General features: G+C 33.6%; 1 protein-coding gene across 1 annotated transcript in view; it reads right to left on the bottom strand.

Moving 5' to 3' along the window:
- Positions 1–15,768, bottom strand: part of LOC120084222 (Zn-dependent exopeptidases superfamily protein) — a 30,012-nt gene extending 14,244 nt beyond the window's left edge. The window contains exons 1-10 of the mRNA XM_039040129.2: positions 15,522–15,768; positions 14,409–14,519; positions 14,185–14,299; positions 13,075–13,157; positions 12,841–12,917; positions 4,646–4,723; positions 3,821–3,892; positions 3,616–3,689; positions 3,383–3,515; positions 3,223–3,294 (exon numbers count right to left, since the gene is read on the bottom strand). Coding sequence (XP_038896057.1) covers positions 3,223–3,294; positions 3,383–3,515; positions 3,616–3,689; positions 3,821–3,892; positions 4,646–4,723; positions 12,841–12,917; positions 13,075–13,157; positions 14,185–14,299; positions 14,409–14,519; positions 15,522–15,582 — 876 coding nt within the window. The 5' untranslated portion in view covers positions 15,583–15,768. The remainder of the gene's footprint in view (positions 1–3,222; positions 3,295–3,382; positions 3,516–3,615; positions 3,690–3,820; positions 3,893–4,645; positions 4,724–12,840; positions 12,918–13,074; positions 13,158–14,184; positions 14,300–14,408; positions 14,520–15,521) is intronic.
- Positions 15,769–16,062: the final 294 nt, after the last annotated feature.

Genomic DNA, 16,062 nt, shown 5'->3' with positions numbered 1-16,062 from the left:
GTTTAACAAATCAATAATAACCTGGTAAAATATTTGCCTAACTTATTTTTACAATAAAAATTTATTAAATGAATGCAATTACGTAATTACATAAATTATTAATTAATTAACTAACAATATCTTAAATATATTTAATTAATAAACTATGATTAACTAAATTTAGTCAGTACAAAAATTCATTTTTTTAATAATAAGAATTGATTACTTATTGTTTTTTTTATAATCAAACAATTATTCATAGAGACTAATTTTAATTTGATCCTTCGTTATGAACATATAATCATCGTTGATAATTTATATTCAGTTAATTATTTATTGTGACTAATTTTTGGATTGTTTTCAAATATAGTAAAATGAGTCAACGTATTTACAAATATAGCAAATGTCACCTATCGGTGTCTATCATTGTCGATCACTGCTAGACAGTGACATTTTGCTACATTCGAAAATATTTTTAGCAGTTTTGTCATTTAAAACAATTGTCCTTAATTTTTATTACTTTGGGGGCGTGAGGCAAAGAGTTGGTTATTATAGTCCTAGGTTATTATAGTTGAATTATAATAATGTGTATTTTGGGTGGAGATTTTTTTAGTTGGGGTCATAATAGTATGTGTTTAAGGTGTAAACTATTTTAGTTTGAGACGAAAATAGTAAACATTGTAGCAAAAAATAAAAAAAAATAATGAATCTAAATTAGTAAAAATTGTAGCAAATAGTAAATACGGTAGCAAATAGGGGTTTTGAAATAGTTTTGACTATAGCTAATTGGAGAATACAAAATAGTATTTACTGTATTAAGAGGTGGTTATTATAATCTTAAGATAGTCCTTGCTCCAAACACACCATTTATAGTTAGGAAAATTATTTTAAATGACAAAACTATTAAAAATATTTACAACTAATGGCAAAATATCACAGTCTATTTACGATAGACAGCGATAGACTACTATCTGTGTCATGATAGACACAAATAATAGTCTATCGCTATTTATCACGGTCTATCACAGATAGACTATGATATATTGTTATTATTTGTAAATATTTTGGTTCATTTACCTATATTTAGAAACAGCTCCTATATTTATTATTAACATATCATGGTTTTATCTCATTTCTTCACTTTTTACACATTGTTTATTAAAATATATTTTTTTATATTATTTAATTAAAATTAAAATTACGAATGTTGAACTTAATTAATTATAAAAATGATTAAGCCTTAATTATAATAATATGACATTCATTAAATATTAATTGGTTACTTTTAGGGTTAAATTATAAAAAATGCCCTTGAACTACAACTTTCAAAAGTTTCAAAAATACCCTTGTATCTTAAAAAAAATTCAAAAATACCCTTGTCGTTAGTTTTGGATGGAAATCGTTAAAGTTTTGTTTAAAAGATACCCATGAACTTTCAAATGTGTCAAAAATACTCTCAATATATCAACAAAAACCGTTAATATCCTGGCTCGTTGCAAACATAACTCCAAAATTTCCCCAAAAAAAGTTTTAAATGATTCTACAATAGTATGGTGATCAATTTGGTTAAAGTTTTCTTGAGTTCGAAAAAAACCAATTTTAAAACAAATTATAGTGATATCTTCATATTTTCATATAGACCTTCTCATTTTCTCCTGTTTTTCCAATTCTTACACCAATTTTCTCAACAACCAAAATTTTAAGTTAAAATATGAAATCCCGCAAAATCTCACAAAATTCCAAAATCAAAATCTCCACTTAAAACATACCAAAACGATAAATAGTCAAATAAAAAAATGTATTTGGTTATAAACACACACTCAACTACTAACATACAATTTTGTTAAAACATTTAAGTCCTAAAATCCATCGGTGCTTCCATTATTCTCTTTCTTCTTATTATAGTCTATATACCTTTATTGAAGTGTGCAATTTTTTTTTATTTATTTATTTTAAATAAACAAATGTAAAACAATTAACAAAAAAGGGAGTGAGAGGGTATTGAAGAAGACATGGGAGAAAAAAATAGAGAAGTAAGACGGTATTAACAGTTTCTATTCATATGACAATAAGGGTTTTGAACCAATTTTTTAAAATTTAAGGTTATTTTAAAACTTTTGAAAGTTCATGGTATTTTCGACACAAAACAATGATGGTTTTCATCTAAAACTAAGATAAGGATATTTTTAATTCATTTTGGAAGTTTAAGGATATTTTTTACCCAAGGTACAAAGTTTAGGGGTATTTTGCATAATTTAGCCTAATTTTAATTTTAATTTATTCAATTTTTATCAATATATTAAATGATGTTTATTGTTTAATTAATTAATCTATTAAGATTATACAAAATTATCCTACTTAATTTTATAAATTAAATACAAACATAATTTATGTTAATCAAATTCTGATAGCATTTCCCATGCACAACCAAACACAGTCGTCTTTGATTTCCAAATATCTTATATTCTCAGGCATCATTTATTTCTAAGTATCTTCAATACCTTATATCAAACGGCCCCTTAAATGCTAGATTTCTTATCCCCAACCCACCATCATCGAACTACTTGGAAATAACCCCCCAAGTCATGCAACACGTACATAAAAGGTTTTTCCAAATAGAAACATAACTTTCATTAAAAAAAAAAAAAAAAAAAGTGACCATTACACACACATACAAGGTTGACACCAATGATCTAAGGAAACATGCACCAATACAAAGACGTGACCTTTTTCTTATAAGAAATATAATTTTCACTATCAAAGACACCAATGATTAAGTAAACATACAAAGATGTGGCCCTTTCTTATTATAAAAAACATGACTTTCATTATTAAAGATGTGATCATTGTTTTTCCGTTGTTCCTAGATCAAACACGAAATACAAATTGAGATATTTGCAGGGTGTTTTTATGAATCTCATCAATATATATATATATTACAAAGAAACATGGTCCAAACAAGAAAATAATTTTTTTTTTTCAATTTCCATAGTAATTTAGACAGGTCGTAACTTAGGCTTAGATCCTCTATTAAAGGGCAAGGATTAAGGTTAAATAAGTCCAAAATGCAGCTATGTAGATGGAAAAATTATAGAATATTTCCATTTGAGCTAGTAAGCTCTTACTCTTAATATAAAGACAGTGCAATTAGATACAAAGAAAACAGCTTCAATAAGAACTTATCCAAAAAAAGAAAAAAAGAAAAAAAGAAAACAAGAAGAAAAAGGAAGTTTCAATAAGAACCTGTTTATGAAGATCATCAAATCCATCCACATGGGAAAGTGCATCAACTGCAGCCAGCAACGCAATCAGGCCCTAAAATGTATCAAAAACAACTTTAACGGGTAGCAGAACAAACATGGTAAGGTTTTTGACTGATATGCTTGTTCAAAATAAATCATACAGAGATGGGGGAGTCTGCACCAATGCTTTTATCACGGAAGAAAGAGGCAGAATCCATTGAAGCCACTGTGAGAATGACCGGCTTAGACTGATCAGAGGAAGAGGTATTGATTGGAGGAAGTGATGACCAGACACTGTAATATACTTATCGCTTTTAATAAAATAAACACGGTGAGATTGTAAAACTATGTGGAGACAAAATATATATGTGTGTGTATATATATATAACTTAACCTGTATCCACCTAACGGAAGGCATGTTACTTCTTTCAAACAAGACATTGAATTATGAGTTCCAGCCTTGGTTGTCTAGGGGAAAGAGAAGAAGGAAAATATATATATATATCAATTATACAGACCTCGCAAACTGTGATTAAATAACCATTTAAGATGTGAAATCACTGAAATGTAATCATAATGTAACACCAGAAACTAAGTACCTGCATCACCAGATCAAATTCAGCAACATTAGATATGTAATCTTTCTTATTCTTCACATTTTTTGAAGCAGCCTGCATCAAGTGGTAAGATTATGCAACAGAATAAATTATTTTAATCATCGTTATTCACATAATTATCTATTAAGCATGAAAGCACTTAAATGGATCGAGCTTATGGTAAATTACATAAGAAACATCAACCATATGTCAAAAATGCTGTCCTTGATTATACATACTAACGCAAGTCCTGTAGCTTCAAAAAAATATAAACTAAAGCTGTCCTCTTTTAATTCAGTATGCAAACATAATTGCAAAACATCAATAAATTTCAACCCTAAGTCACATGCACTGGTTCAAAAACATTTCTACTTTTCTGCTTTGGTTTGTTGTTATTTGGCGGCGTTTACAAATTGTATTTCAGTTTTGTGATGAATAACACCACACTTTCAGAAAAAATGAAAGAATGTAAATGCATACAAAAAAGAGGAGGCTACCTAAAAGAAAGGCCTTCCCCCCCCAATCAAGCAAAATAAAACTAAGAAAATAATTACTAAAAAGCATCATACCGAAGGCCACAAAGAAACATAAAATCATGATCTGTAAAAGTAGGTTCTCCGTAACCATTTATTAACAGTAAAAGCACGTCATGATCTTATTCTAATGACAAAGAAGAACTGTACATTATTAAAGAACGTCAAATGGCTACGGCTACCATCAGAAAAATCAAAATAAAAATTTGATTTCCAGAGAGAAGCATATAGCAACTGAGCCAAACTTTCAGATAGTAAATGAAACATCTTACAGTTGAAAGGAATCATAAATTACTTCCTGTATAGACGAAATGCTGCTCTCAGATATTAAGAAAACAGGAAAGTTATATTGATTCCACATAATTCCAGATCCCTGCAAGTGCAAACTTTTAGATGCTATAGATTGTTGAGCCAAATAAGAAATGAAAGCCAATGATTTTGTTTTTTTGGTTTTTTTTTTTTTGAAATAGAAACAAGACTTCTCATTGAATTAATGAAATGAGGCTAATGCTAAAAGTACAGAAGAGGAAACAAAACATAAAACTCAAACTTACCGATATAAAGCAAGTAATACAAGACTAAACAAAGATTCAAATATTAGAAGAAACGATAAAAGCATTCAAGTTTAGACAAATAGCTTGAATTGAATAATTTGCAAAATGTTTGGAAAGAGAGCACCATGTAGAAACCTTGGCTCGTGCAATCTCATAACGATCAAACCAAGGAAGTGATTCATCTTGAAAGGTGCCCATTCCTCTCAAACCAAATTTCAGAAAGAATAGCTTTAACCGTGTTAGCCCACAAAATTTGAGGCTGAGCTTTTAATGAAGGGCCCAATAAAAGCTAGATGACGTTGGACTTGAAATCATCGATCAAGACCCATTGAAGATTAAACAAAGATTAAGCTTCCTCCAACATTCTATGTAGTAACAACAACCAAAGACTAGATGTAGAGAATCTTCATTATCTGCCGAACTAAGAGGGAAAATTGAGGGCGAGAGTGAATTACTTGGAAGCCCTTTGAAGAGTATTTGAGCAATTCAGCACCCCAGAAATCATAACCCAAATAATAGTGTTAACTCCCTTTGGACAGATTGATATCCACAAAGCTACACAGCTTGTTATTCATGGGAGGATCGTTGGGTGGGTGATAGACCTCTTTGTGCTTTGTTCCCTCGTCTTTATCATTTGTCATTCCTCAAAAATCACTTTGTTGTCGATTTTTTGGAATGGTCCAGGAGTTCTTGTTCCTTTGCTTTCGGGTTCCAGCGATCTCTCCAGTTGGGAAGCAATGGAGTTGGTTGCTCTTCTTTCTTTACTCAAGAGCCACCTCTTTAAACAAGAGAGAAAGGATGTTAGCTTTTGGGCCCTAATCCTTCGAAAGGATTCTCGTGCAAGTATTTCTTTTAGTGTCTAGTTGACCATCTCCCTTAGGCGTGCCGGTTGTTTCTGTGCTTTAGAGGATGAAGATTCCTAGGAAGGTGAAGTTCTACCTAGCAAGTTCTTCACGGTCGTGCTAACACGATGGATCGGCCTGCGAGGAAGTTGTCTTCGTTTGTTGGGCCTTTTTGTTGTCTTCTTTGTCGGAAGGCAGAGGATGATCTGGACCATATTCTCTAGCGCTAAGAGTTTTCAAGTAGTATTTGGGATTCTTCCAGACGTTTGATTTGATGCATGTTCGTCGCAGTGATGCTAGTACTATGATCGAGGAATTCCTTCTCAATCTGCTGTTTGGAGAGAAGGGCCGTTTTCTATGGATGTGTGTGCGATCCTTTGGGTCTTGTGGGGTGAGCGGAACAATAGGATGTTTAGGGGAATGGAAAGGAATCGTAAGGATATTTGGTACCTTGTTAGATACCATGTTTCTTTATGGGCTTCGATTTCGAAAACCTTTTGTAATTATTCGATTGGTGCTATCTTGTATAGTTGGAATCCCTTCTTATAGCGGGAGACCATTTTTGTAGGTTTGGTTTTTTACCCGTGTATTCTTTCATTTTTTTCCTCAATGAAAGTTGTGTTTTTCATTTACTAAAAAAAAGGGACGAGATCCCATCAAATGCTTGAAAAGAGAATTAACTGAAAATGAACCTAACAAATCCAATTTCCAACTTCTAGAATCATTTCTAATCAACCACCCTTTGGCCCTCTAAAGATGCCAATAACCGTTGAAACTCCAACGCTTCGTCTTCCTTCAAAGATCTTCTAATGTGACTGTCCATGATTGAGTAACTGGATCCCAATGATTAAAGACAGAATCTTTGGGATTAGAAGCAATTCTCTGTAAACTTGGGAAGAGAGAACTCAAAGAAGAAGCAAGATATTCTACTTGTAGCCAAGCTCAAGAAATGTTGATCCATAGACTAAGAAGACTTGTTCCGTAATTACACAAAATATGCCAATTGTGAGAACCACTTCCATGAACATTCTCCGTCACTTTGCGCCATAAAGCTTCCTCCTCGAAGATAAATCCCCAACCCCACCTTGCCAGCAAAGCCATGTTCATATTTCTACCTATTACAAAGAAAATTTAGATCGATACTCAAAAGTAGAATGGATTGAGACCCAATTTATATTAGAAGGAATCATTCATAGCACCCAAATGAAGGTTGTTTTTAAACGTAAACAAAAATTTTCATTGATGAAATGAAAAGAAACTATTGCTCGAATTACAATGAGACAAAGTAAGTTTGAATACAAGGATCAACAGGCACACCTGGACATCACACCCAAATGAAGTTACAAAACACTTCTCCAATTGAATATTAAAGTACTTAAACCATAATTGTTAAAAGAGACATGTTTACACCAATATAAAGCTAGAAAAAGAATGTTGTCAATGTCCATCAAAGCTTTAGTAGTACTATCTTTGTCATGAAAAAAGTTTGTTGTTCCTTTCATTCCAAATAATGCAAAGAAAACCATGTTGATATTGACCCAACGCGCCTATTTCGTCTCTTAGAAGGGATAGTTTGAAAAGAGTGGGCAACCATCCTTTAGGTCAAATGCGGGCGTGAAAAAACCAATTAGAGATTATTTGGAAGTGTACCCAAATCCTTAGAAAAGGCCATGTATGAAGAGATGGACTTAAGTCTCATAATCAAAGTGTCTTTAAGCAATTTGAGGAGAGACTAATCCAGGGGTGTTGATTCGAACCTCTGACATTTTGGTCGGAAGTATACGCCTAAACCAATTGAGCTACGCACAGGTTGGCTTCAAGAGTGGTCTTTATCAACTTTTTTCCATTGTGTTGATTCAATTTAGGTTGATCCCATGAAAGAATTTATTCTTCTTTAGAAAAGAGCCCCTTCCAAAATCAGCTTGTATAAGTCTGGAGGATCCCTTGAGGTATAGATGAAAGAGCAATGATTAATGATTTTGGGGTGAAAATCCCAAATCTCACGAGCCACCAAAGCGGAGGCCATTCATCCTTGTTGGTATTAAGTCGGACAATAGAGAGAATGAGATTTAGATCAACCTATTCTACAATTTCCTTGATGTTACAATGATCTTAAACAGAGGCATCCTTTAATGAGAGCGGAAACAATCTCGGGAAAGATTCATAGAGAGGAAAGTTCGACAATGTTTTCCTCACATGGCTCTTTCCCCACAATGTTGCACGATTTGCAAAGCCACCCATGAGAATTCAAGTCACCTATTCATCAATTGTCTTTTTGCTGAAAGATTTTGGATGGAACTAAGCCTTTCCTTCGGGTGGACACTGCTCCTCCCAACGAGCTTATTAGCATTCCCGCATACATTTTCAATGCTCACCCTTTCAGCTTCAGCAATGGAAAGAGGATCATGTGAATGCATCTTGTCCGTGCTTTCCGATGGATCTCTTGAAAAGAGAGAAACAAATGCCTCTTCAATGAAAAGAGAAGCACGTTTGATAGCCTTTTTTAACATTGTATCTATTTTGGTATGTCTTGGTGCAAATGTATGTTTTTCTGTAGCTCTTATAATCTCTCCTCTCGTTTGACCAATTGGAATTTTTTTGTAACTCCTTTGGTTTGGGCTATAGCCCTTCTCTTGTAAATTTCATACATCAATGGTTATTTTGGTTTATAAGGCATTGAGTTTCTCCAAATGCACTAAGTCAAGTTGGGCTCCTTACATGGTTTCAGTTTTATGAGTTGGATTGCTTATCGGAATTGTCAAAGTAGGAGTTGGCTTTCTCTCTGTTGGTTTGTCTCCTAATATTTGCCCTCATCACATGGTTGTTTGTTCACATAATTTTAGATTCTATAGTTTCCGTTCAAGAGCCAAGTTGTTACGTTATGGGTTGTTTTTAATTGTATTTGCTTTATCTTTCTGGCTTAGTCCAGTTATGGGCTACATTTGGTTGTATTTGTTTTATTTTGCTTATTTTGTTTTATTGCACTTTGAGCATTAGACTCTTTTCATTTCATCAATGAAAATCTTTGTTTCCTTTTTCCAAAAAAGGGTGAAATTTCACCATGATCGCTTTCCGCCAAAGAGATTTCTTTGTATGTGGAATTTCCATGTCCATCTAGTTTTTTTTTTAACAAATTTTTCATTTATATAATGAAAAGAGATTGATGCTCCAAAGATACAAACTCCAAAACAGATTGAAAAAGACGAGCATAAAAATATAATAAAGAGCTACTAATACAAAATTAAACATTTCCAAGTAAGGCAAATATCTTGAATAGATAAACCCCCAAATTTGGAAAGAGAGCACTAAGTAGATTCCTTCAAGCAAGCCATATTTCTATGATGCAAATCTAGGATTACATTAAGTCTCTTTTCATTATATTGAAAAGTTATATTTCCTTTCAAAAGAAAAATGATGCAAATCCAAGATTCCCATACCACTTGTAAGAGAGGTTTCTTCACTTTTTCTTTGATTTTATCCCAACAGAAACTGCAATGGATTTTCTTGATGGAGGAGGTAGCTTTCTTAGGACCCGTTTGGATCAAAATATTGTTTCATGAGTATAGATATTAAATATCTAGGATTTAATGTATGTGTCTGGATATGCAGGAAATTAATATCTGGAAGTCAAATGTTTGTGTTTAGTCCACCAACAAAAACCAAAAATCAAATAATTACTAAATTAAATGCAAGAGACCAATTAATGCAGTCATCAATTCAATCCACCAATGCTATCTTAACTATTTAATAAAAACTATTATTATAAATTATCAATATTCTAATTAATTTATATTATTTAAGAGTAATTGTTTTAAATGGAAAAACTATTGGAAATATTTACAAATATAGAAAAAGGTCACTGTTTATCACTAATAGACAGTGATATTTTGCTATATTTGTAAATAAGTTAGCTCATTTTCCAATATTTAAAAACATCCCTTAATTTAGGGGAAAATTGCACAAAACACCCCTAAACTATTGGGTTTGTACAATTATACCCTTAAACTATTAATTCGATCAATAAACCCCTATAGTTTATTAAGTGTTGCAATCAAGCCCATGTGTTATTTGATGTTCAATTAAATATGGACAAACTTGTCAATTTCCAAATCTATTAAACCAAAAAAAAAAAAGTTTATGCAGAAAAGAACCTCCAAGACCTCTTACCACCGGTAGTCTTGGATCGTTGAAAGGGCAGCAAGAGTAACACTATTGTAGCAGCTTCAAATGGCGGATGGGGTGGGCCAGAAACGGCTCCGGCATGGTATCGAAGATGGAGAGAGTTTGAAAAAGAGTGAGAAGGAACAAAACAAAGAAGGACGAAAAAGTTTGAAATGCATAAGTCTTGAAGGAAGTGATTTCATTTTCATTTAAAAAATATAATTTTTAAAAAAAAAGAATCTCAAATGCATAAGGCCAAAATCATGAAATAGTTTACTTACAAGTGACAACCTTGCGTCTAACAACCTTCTAGATCTCGCCTAAAAGAAAAGAAAAATAGTTTTTTTTTTTTTTGGTATCTCAACTCCGACGAACTAGGAACTTTTCCATTAAGCGTTGTGTGTCTAACAATTTTCAAGCCTTGGATCATTTTGGTGTAAGCGAGATGTGGACTAAGCAATTTCAATTTCGGATAAACTCAATCAAGCATCTGAAGCGGCTACAAGTGCCACCGCCGTTACCGCCCTTCATCTGTCTAAGTTTGTTGTCGATGAGAGCTCTCCCACGCGATAAGTTTTTTTTTTTTTAATAGATTTGTGGATTGACAAGTTTCCCCATATTTAATTGAACATCAACAAACCCAATAGTTTAGGGGTGGTTTGTGCAATTTTCCCTTAATTTAATTATTTTTAGTAATTAATTTAAATCATTTAATTATGTTTAATATAAAAGCCATTTATTTTTATTTTAATTGATTAAATAATTAAAATAAACTATGCTATATTTTTACTGTTCATCTCCCAAGCATAAAATTCCCACAATTATGGAGGGTATTGAAAAACCCACATCATATAGGTTCTAAAATTTTATGGATAATAATACCCTGGATTTTAGAAAGTGAAATTTTGTGAAACAAACAAGGATATTAAATGTCTGTCTGAAATCCCATGAGAAAACCTAGGAAACAAATGGGCCCTTAGGGATCTTGGAAAGGAAAAGATAGTATATGGGTAGATTAACCAAGGTAGCTCTAATGAGGGATAGTCTTCCTCCTGAAATATGAGTTTGGCTCCAATTATGCAACCTTCACTCCACGGATTTCCATGGAGGGAGACCACAAATAGGTGTTCGATCAACTTCCAATTTTATGCACCAATTAGCTAAGAAAGCAAATGGGACTCTTCACTGTTAATTCCCAAAAATTCTAAGTTTTGTCAGTTCATATTAAGGCTTAAGACTTCCTTGTAGAGATTCACCATATTAATAAGATTGGAGATATTTTCTTCCGTGAGAAGAAAAAAGTAAGGCGTCACGTCACACCCTAAAACATTTGTGAATTGGAGATGATGAACTCGCAAGTTTAAAGGATGCAAAGCACAACATACTAACGAAGTGATCAACAACTAAAATAAATGGGAATGGAGAGAGGGGGTCACCTTGGTGAATGTCACGGGCTGCCTAAATTTCACCCTTGGTCTTCCATTGATGATAATGGAGAAGTTTGTTGTAGTCACACAACCTTTTCCATTAATGGTTTCCTTTTGAGTCAAAGTTGTGTATGGCCATAAGCTCTATAAAAGAGATCCACTCACCTCTTTCTTAAACAAGACAAAAATTGTATGTTAGGTATCTTCTTTTCTGCAAATAGTATGATCCCAACAAAATATAGAAGAAACAGAGCAACAGAGCTCTGTAATTGTATTGATGGGCAGAGTAAGAAATATAGTCTAATATACAAAACTCCAAGAAGGACACAAGTACTCGATCCGTAAAGAAACACGGTGTGATAACAACTAAAGAAGGTAAATGGAAAACCAGCACATTCGAGAGAGCCGGTGATTCTTTCCCCCAAAAGAGCCAGCAGCCTTTACTAAAAATGATCTCTCCTTTCCCTTGCACGTCATTTCCTTTTTAAGCATCCTCCGTGGTCCCCCACTCTAACCAACTTCATGTATTTCATCCTTTCCCATATTTTCCTCATGTAACTTCCCTTTTCTACCTTTCCTTTTACAAGTGTGGAATATCGGGGGCCTTGCACTATACTTAGGCTAAGAGAAAAATGGAGGATGCGAGTTAACCCCATTGTAATCCTAGTTCATATATTTCGACTACATAAACCCTTTTGTTCATGATCTTCTCAATCCACAGAACTTGATCATTGATCCTTTTTAACTTGAAAAACTCCCCGTTAATGGGAGCTGCTAACAAAAAATTAAAGCAGTCTATGATCCATCTGAGCATACTCCAATAGATATTGTTGATTCAGTTAGACAAACTCTACTTCCTCTGTAGTTTGGGCCTATCCCCACCCCTTCACGTTAATCTCGATCTATGGTAGCAGCACGGTTGAAAGTTTGATTCATCATGAGGAGGAGGTACGGTCAAGCAGGGATGTTGGGGAGGAAAGATTGTGGAGAGAGAAAGAAGTTGGAGTACAATATCAATATCATTTTCAATTTGATTGTTAGAGACAAAGACATTGCCACCTTTATCCACTACTTAATAAAACTAATTATTCTCCAAGTCGATCAAGTTTTGTGAAAGAAAGAGGAGCTTTCTAAAAAGCCAAAATTTCTTGCACATTTAGCGCCAAAAGTAGATTCTTTCAAGGTAATGCAACTGCGGCTGATGTCCAAATATTTTCAGACCTCAAACTCAGTTAAGACAAACCCCTAAAGTCAGTAGTAGCTCTAAATTTCACCACAGATCTGCCCTAATGATTGCTTGGGCGACCAAACTCTTACCAGATTCTAATCAAGAAAGTTGAGAATAAGTCGTAGTTATCATATGGCTGGTATGATATCAAACAAGGATTCGCAGTTCGATGCTTAGCTTTATAAATGATAACAGAACAAGACTTTTGCAGTAAAAAACTTCTAAAAGTTGACCAGTCCTAAAAAATCTGAGAATACTGTAAGAATATTCAAACATACAATTGGGTTCCATTCATAGTCAATCTTTTTGTAAGGAGCAAATGAAGCTTGTGGAAACTTTTGGGCCGGAGAAAATCCTGCAAGCAAAAATAAATGACCACGTCAGTAATTGATGTGCATGCCTAAATTACCACACAAATACAACCAAAAAAGAACACACAGAGAAAGAGAGAGAGAACGGGAAATAAGAAAATGAAGGGGGGGAAAGAACCCGAATAGGTAAATGAATTTTACCTTTTGTACTATTTTGCATTTCAGTTCCTGGTTTGATTAAAACACCACCAACGTTATTTGCAAAATGAGAATCATCCTGTAGTCTGAAATAGGTAAATGAATTCTACCTGAGTAGATAGTTCTCTTCCAATTCTAATGAGCAAAGAAGAAAATGAAGGAAGAGATCATTTATATAATCCCACTGGAGAAACAGTTCAAAAATATGCAAGGAAAAGCGCAATTGAGGATTCTTTTTCAGAATGTCACCGCAACTAGTGAAATATTTTAGTACAAGAGATCCAAAAGAGACGTTGATTTTCTTAGTTAGTACTCCACTCCAAACCTCTTTTTCCAATTCCAAAAGAAGATTCCATATATGGCTTTTATCTCCTTTTTGCCCTTTGTGTTTTTCAGCTTTGGAAGATAAAGTTTGTATCTCCTCTCGGTGTTCTTTCTCAAGGTTTGCTGGTTTTCTTTGTTCTGTATTTTCGATATAAGCTATGTTTTTGGTGAAGATGTTCATGCCAATATATTTCAAATTCTTTGTTTTCCACTTGTTCCAGTCACACCTAATCTTATATAGATCAATGTTTCAAAAGCCATTCTTTTAGACATTTGGCTGAAACGAAATCAACAAATCTTCAAATATAGGGCCAGATTGCTATGAGCTTATCAAGATTAAAGCTCCTCATTGATGCTCCCTTTCAAAGCTTTTAAGAGTTAGCCTTCCGAATATATTTGCTACAACTGGGGTGCTTTCTTCGGATGGATGCCCCCCCCCACAATCTGAGTTCACTTCTTCCTCATGTCAACTGATTTCATTTTATAATTGAGGTGCTTTCTTGTAGTTCTACGCTTTATTTGCTTTATTTGTCTTTATCACCCATATACTTTTTCTTTTTTTTTTCTCAGTTTACTCTTTGTAGTCTTGTTTTCATTTTCTCTTGTACTCTTTTCTACATTAATGGAAAAATCTTGTTTCCTTTTCAAAAAAGGTTTTATCTTCACTTATCTTTAGTTTTTCATTGGGAGGTTTGGAAAGTGTTTAGACCCAAGCCTAGAAAATAATCCTTTTAAGGAAACAAGAATATGTAGGAATCAAGGGAGTACATATAAAAAAGTAAGACCCACCTAGTAAAGAAACTCGAGATTTCATCCATTGAAACTAAAACTGCAGATGGTTGCAATATCTCATCAGCATCTTTGAAGTTAATCATTGGAACTACAACCTTTTCTCGTCCAGGATCTAAGGTACAGAGTAAAAAGACATGGATGATGCCACCATATTCCATTGAGGATTACGTTGGCACTAGAGAAAGTAATTGATTTTCAACATCTAGTGCAAAATAACCTACTTGAACAGCCGATTTCACCAGAAAGATTAAGTAATCGAATGCATGGGTAACCATCAACTGCTAGGTACATTGAATTTTGAAGATCAGGAACCGACTCCATCGAGTGTTCATCTGTTGAATGCATTATCAAAAATGATAACATGTCAGCATCGATGCTTTGAAGCCAAAAATAAAAATGCCCACTCAAGAGAGCTATAAAATTATATTAGAAGAAAGGATAACTTTGCCTAAACCCATAATTATCCACCATTCATGTGTGTTATTATCTTTCAACTTAGCCCCAACTCTGACTGATAACATAACCACTGGAAGGAGGGCAAAAGTAATTATCTAGTATAAATGTGCCTTCAGTCCAAGCAAGTTCCGCACACCTTAACTGATCCCAAAGGACTAGTAGTAGTGAATATTGGAGCAAAAGACTAGTGGGACTGGCTTTTTCAATAAAGAAACCACTTCTCATTTAAGTCTAAGCCAGGGCCTTCTAAAACATTGTTAACATAACTATATAGCAACTTTCTACTCACATACTTACACATGTATGAGATGTTTAGTAAGCAGATTGTGTAATTGGGTTAATAAAATAAAAAGTAATTACATGGATGATGTTACTAAATTATCTTCTTCTTTTTTTTATGAGAAGACATTACTGAAATTATCAACCAAACAATGGGAACAGCAACATTTAAAAATGTTCTTCCAACCTTCTGCCCCTTAATAGGATCGTTAGGGCAGCTCGGGAATCCTCCAGAAGAGTATGTCGTATGAACAACCATAGAATAAGCTTCGTGGGGATGGAACAGTATCTCCATTGGTTAAAAACGAATTATCTATATGCAATAAGAACTTGAGGGGAAGCAAAGAAACCAGCGTCCAAACAAACAAAGCACTTACAACAAAGCATTCGATGGTGAAATTTAAATATAAAGTATCAAAACGGCATTTAATTGCTTCAAACAATGTACCCTTTAGCTGCCAATAAACTATGCAGAATAAGAAATTGGAAGTACTCAAAACACAATACGTAGAGACTGATCGGCATTCATACCCAAAGAGCAATAAGAAGCGATTGAAACAAAATAAAAAGAACTGATAGCCCCTTCTGTTTGAACATACCTGATGAAGAGAGACGAAGGGAAGTAACGAAGAGGAGGAGGTAGAGAAAATGGGAAGACATGGAATCTGGTTTGGCTGTCCTCTGCGTCGAATCGCAATCCGTTCTTAGGGACCTCAGCTCTGCGAAGAGTGAAGATGAATGAATAGGTCCCTGAAATGGACTTGACCTTCTGACATAGGAGAAAATCAAAATGAGATAGCTCGAGTATGATCGAAATAAATTAGACGTTTGATTAAAATGGGGTTCGGTCTGCTGGAATCTTTGAAAATTGAAAGAGTATTAGATTGCATAAAATATTAACGATAAAATAAAAGTTAAATTGTGTGAGAAAATGTTGGATTAAAAATGTGAAAATGGAATCAGTTTGGTATTATAAATTGTACTCGAACTTCGTTTAGAATTAAGTTTGCAATCTTCAAATTATGGAAGTAATTTAACTTGGTAAAATGAATTATTTATTAATCTATCAGAATCACCTTCTAATTTTAACTAACGTGTAAAGCTCATATACATCAGCTTTTAGATTTAGCTTACTTAGAA

Source organism: Benincasa hispida, chromosome 1 (assembly GCF_027475165.1).
Source record: "Benincasa hispida cultivar pf3 chromosome 1, pf3_genome.v1.1, whole genome shotgun sequence".
In the NCBI taxonomy this organism is placed as follows: Eukaryota; Viridiplantae; Streptophyta; class Magnoliopsida; order Cucurbitales; family Cucurbitaceae; genus Benincasa; species Benincasa hispida.
This window is presented reverse-complemented; position numbering and strand designations above follow the sequence as displayed.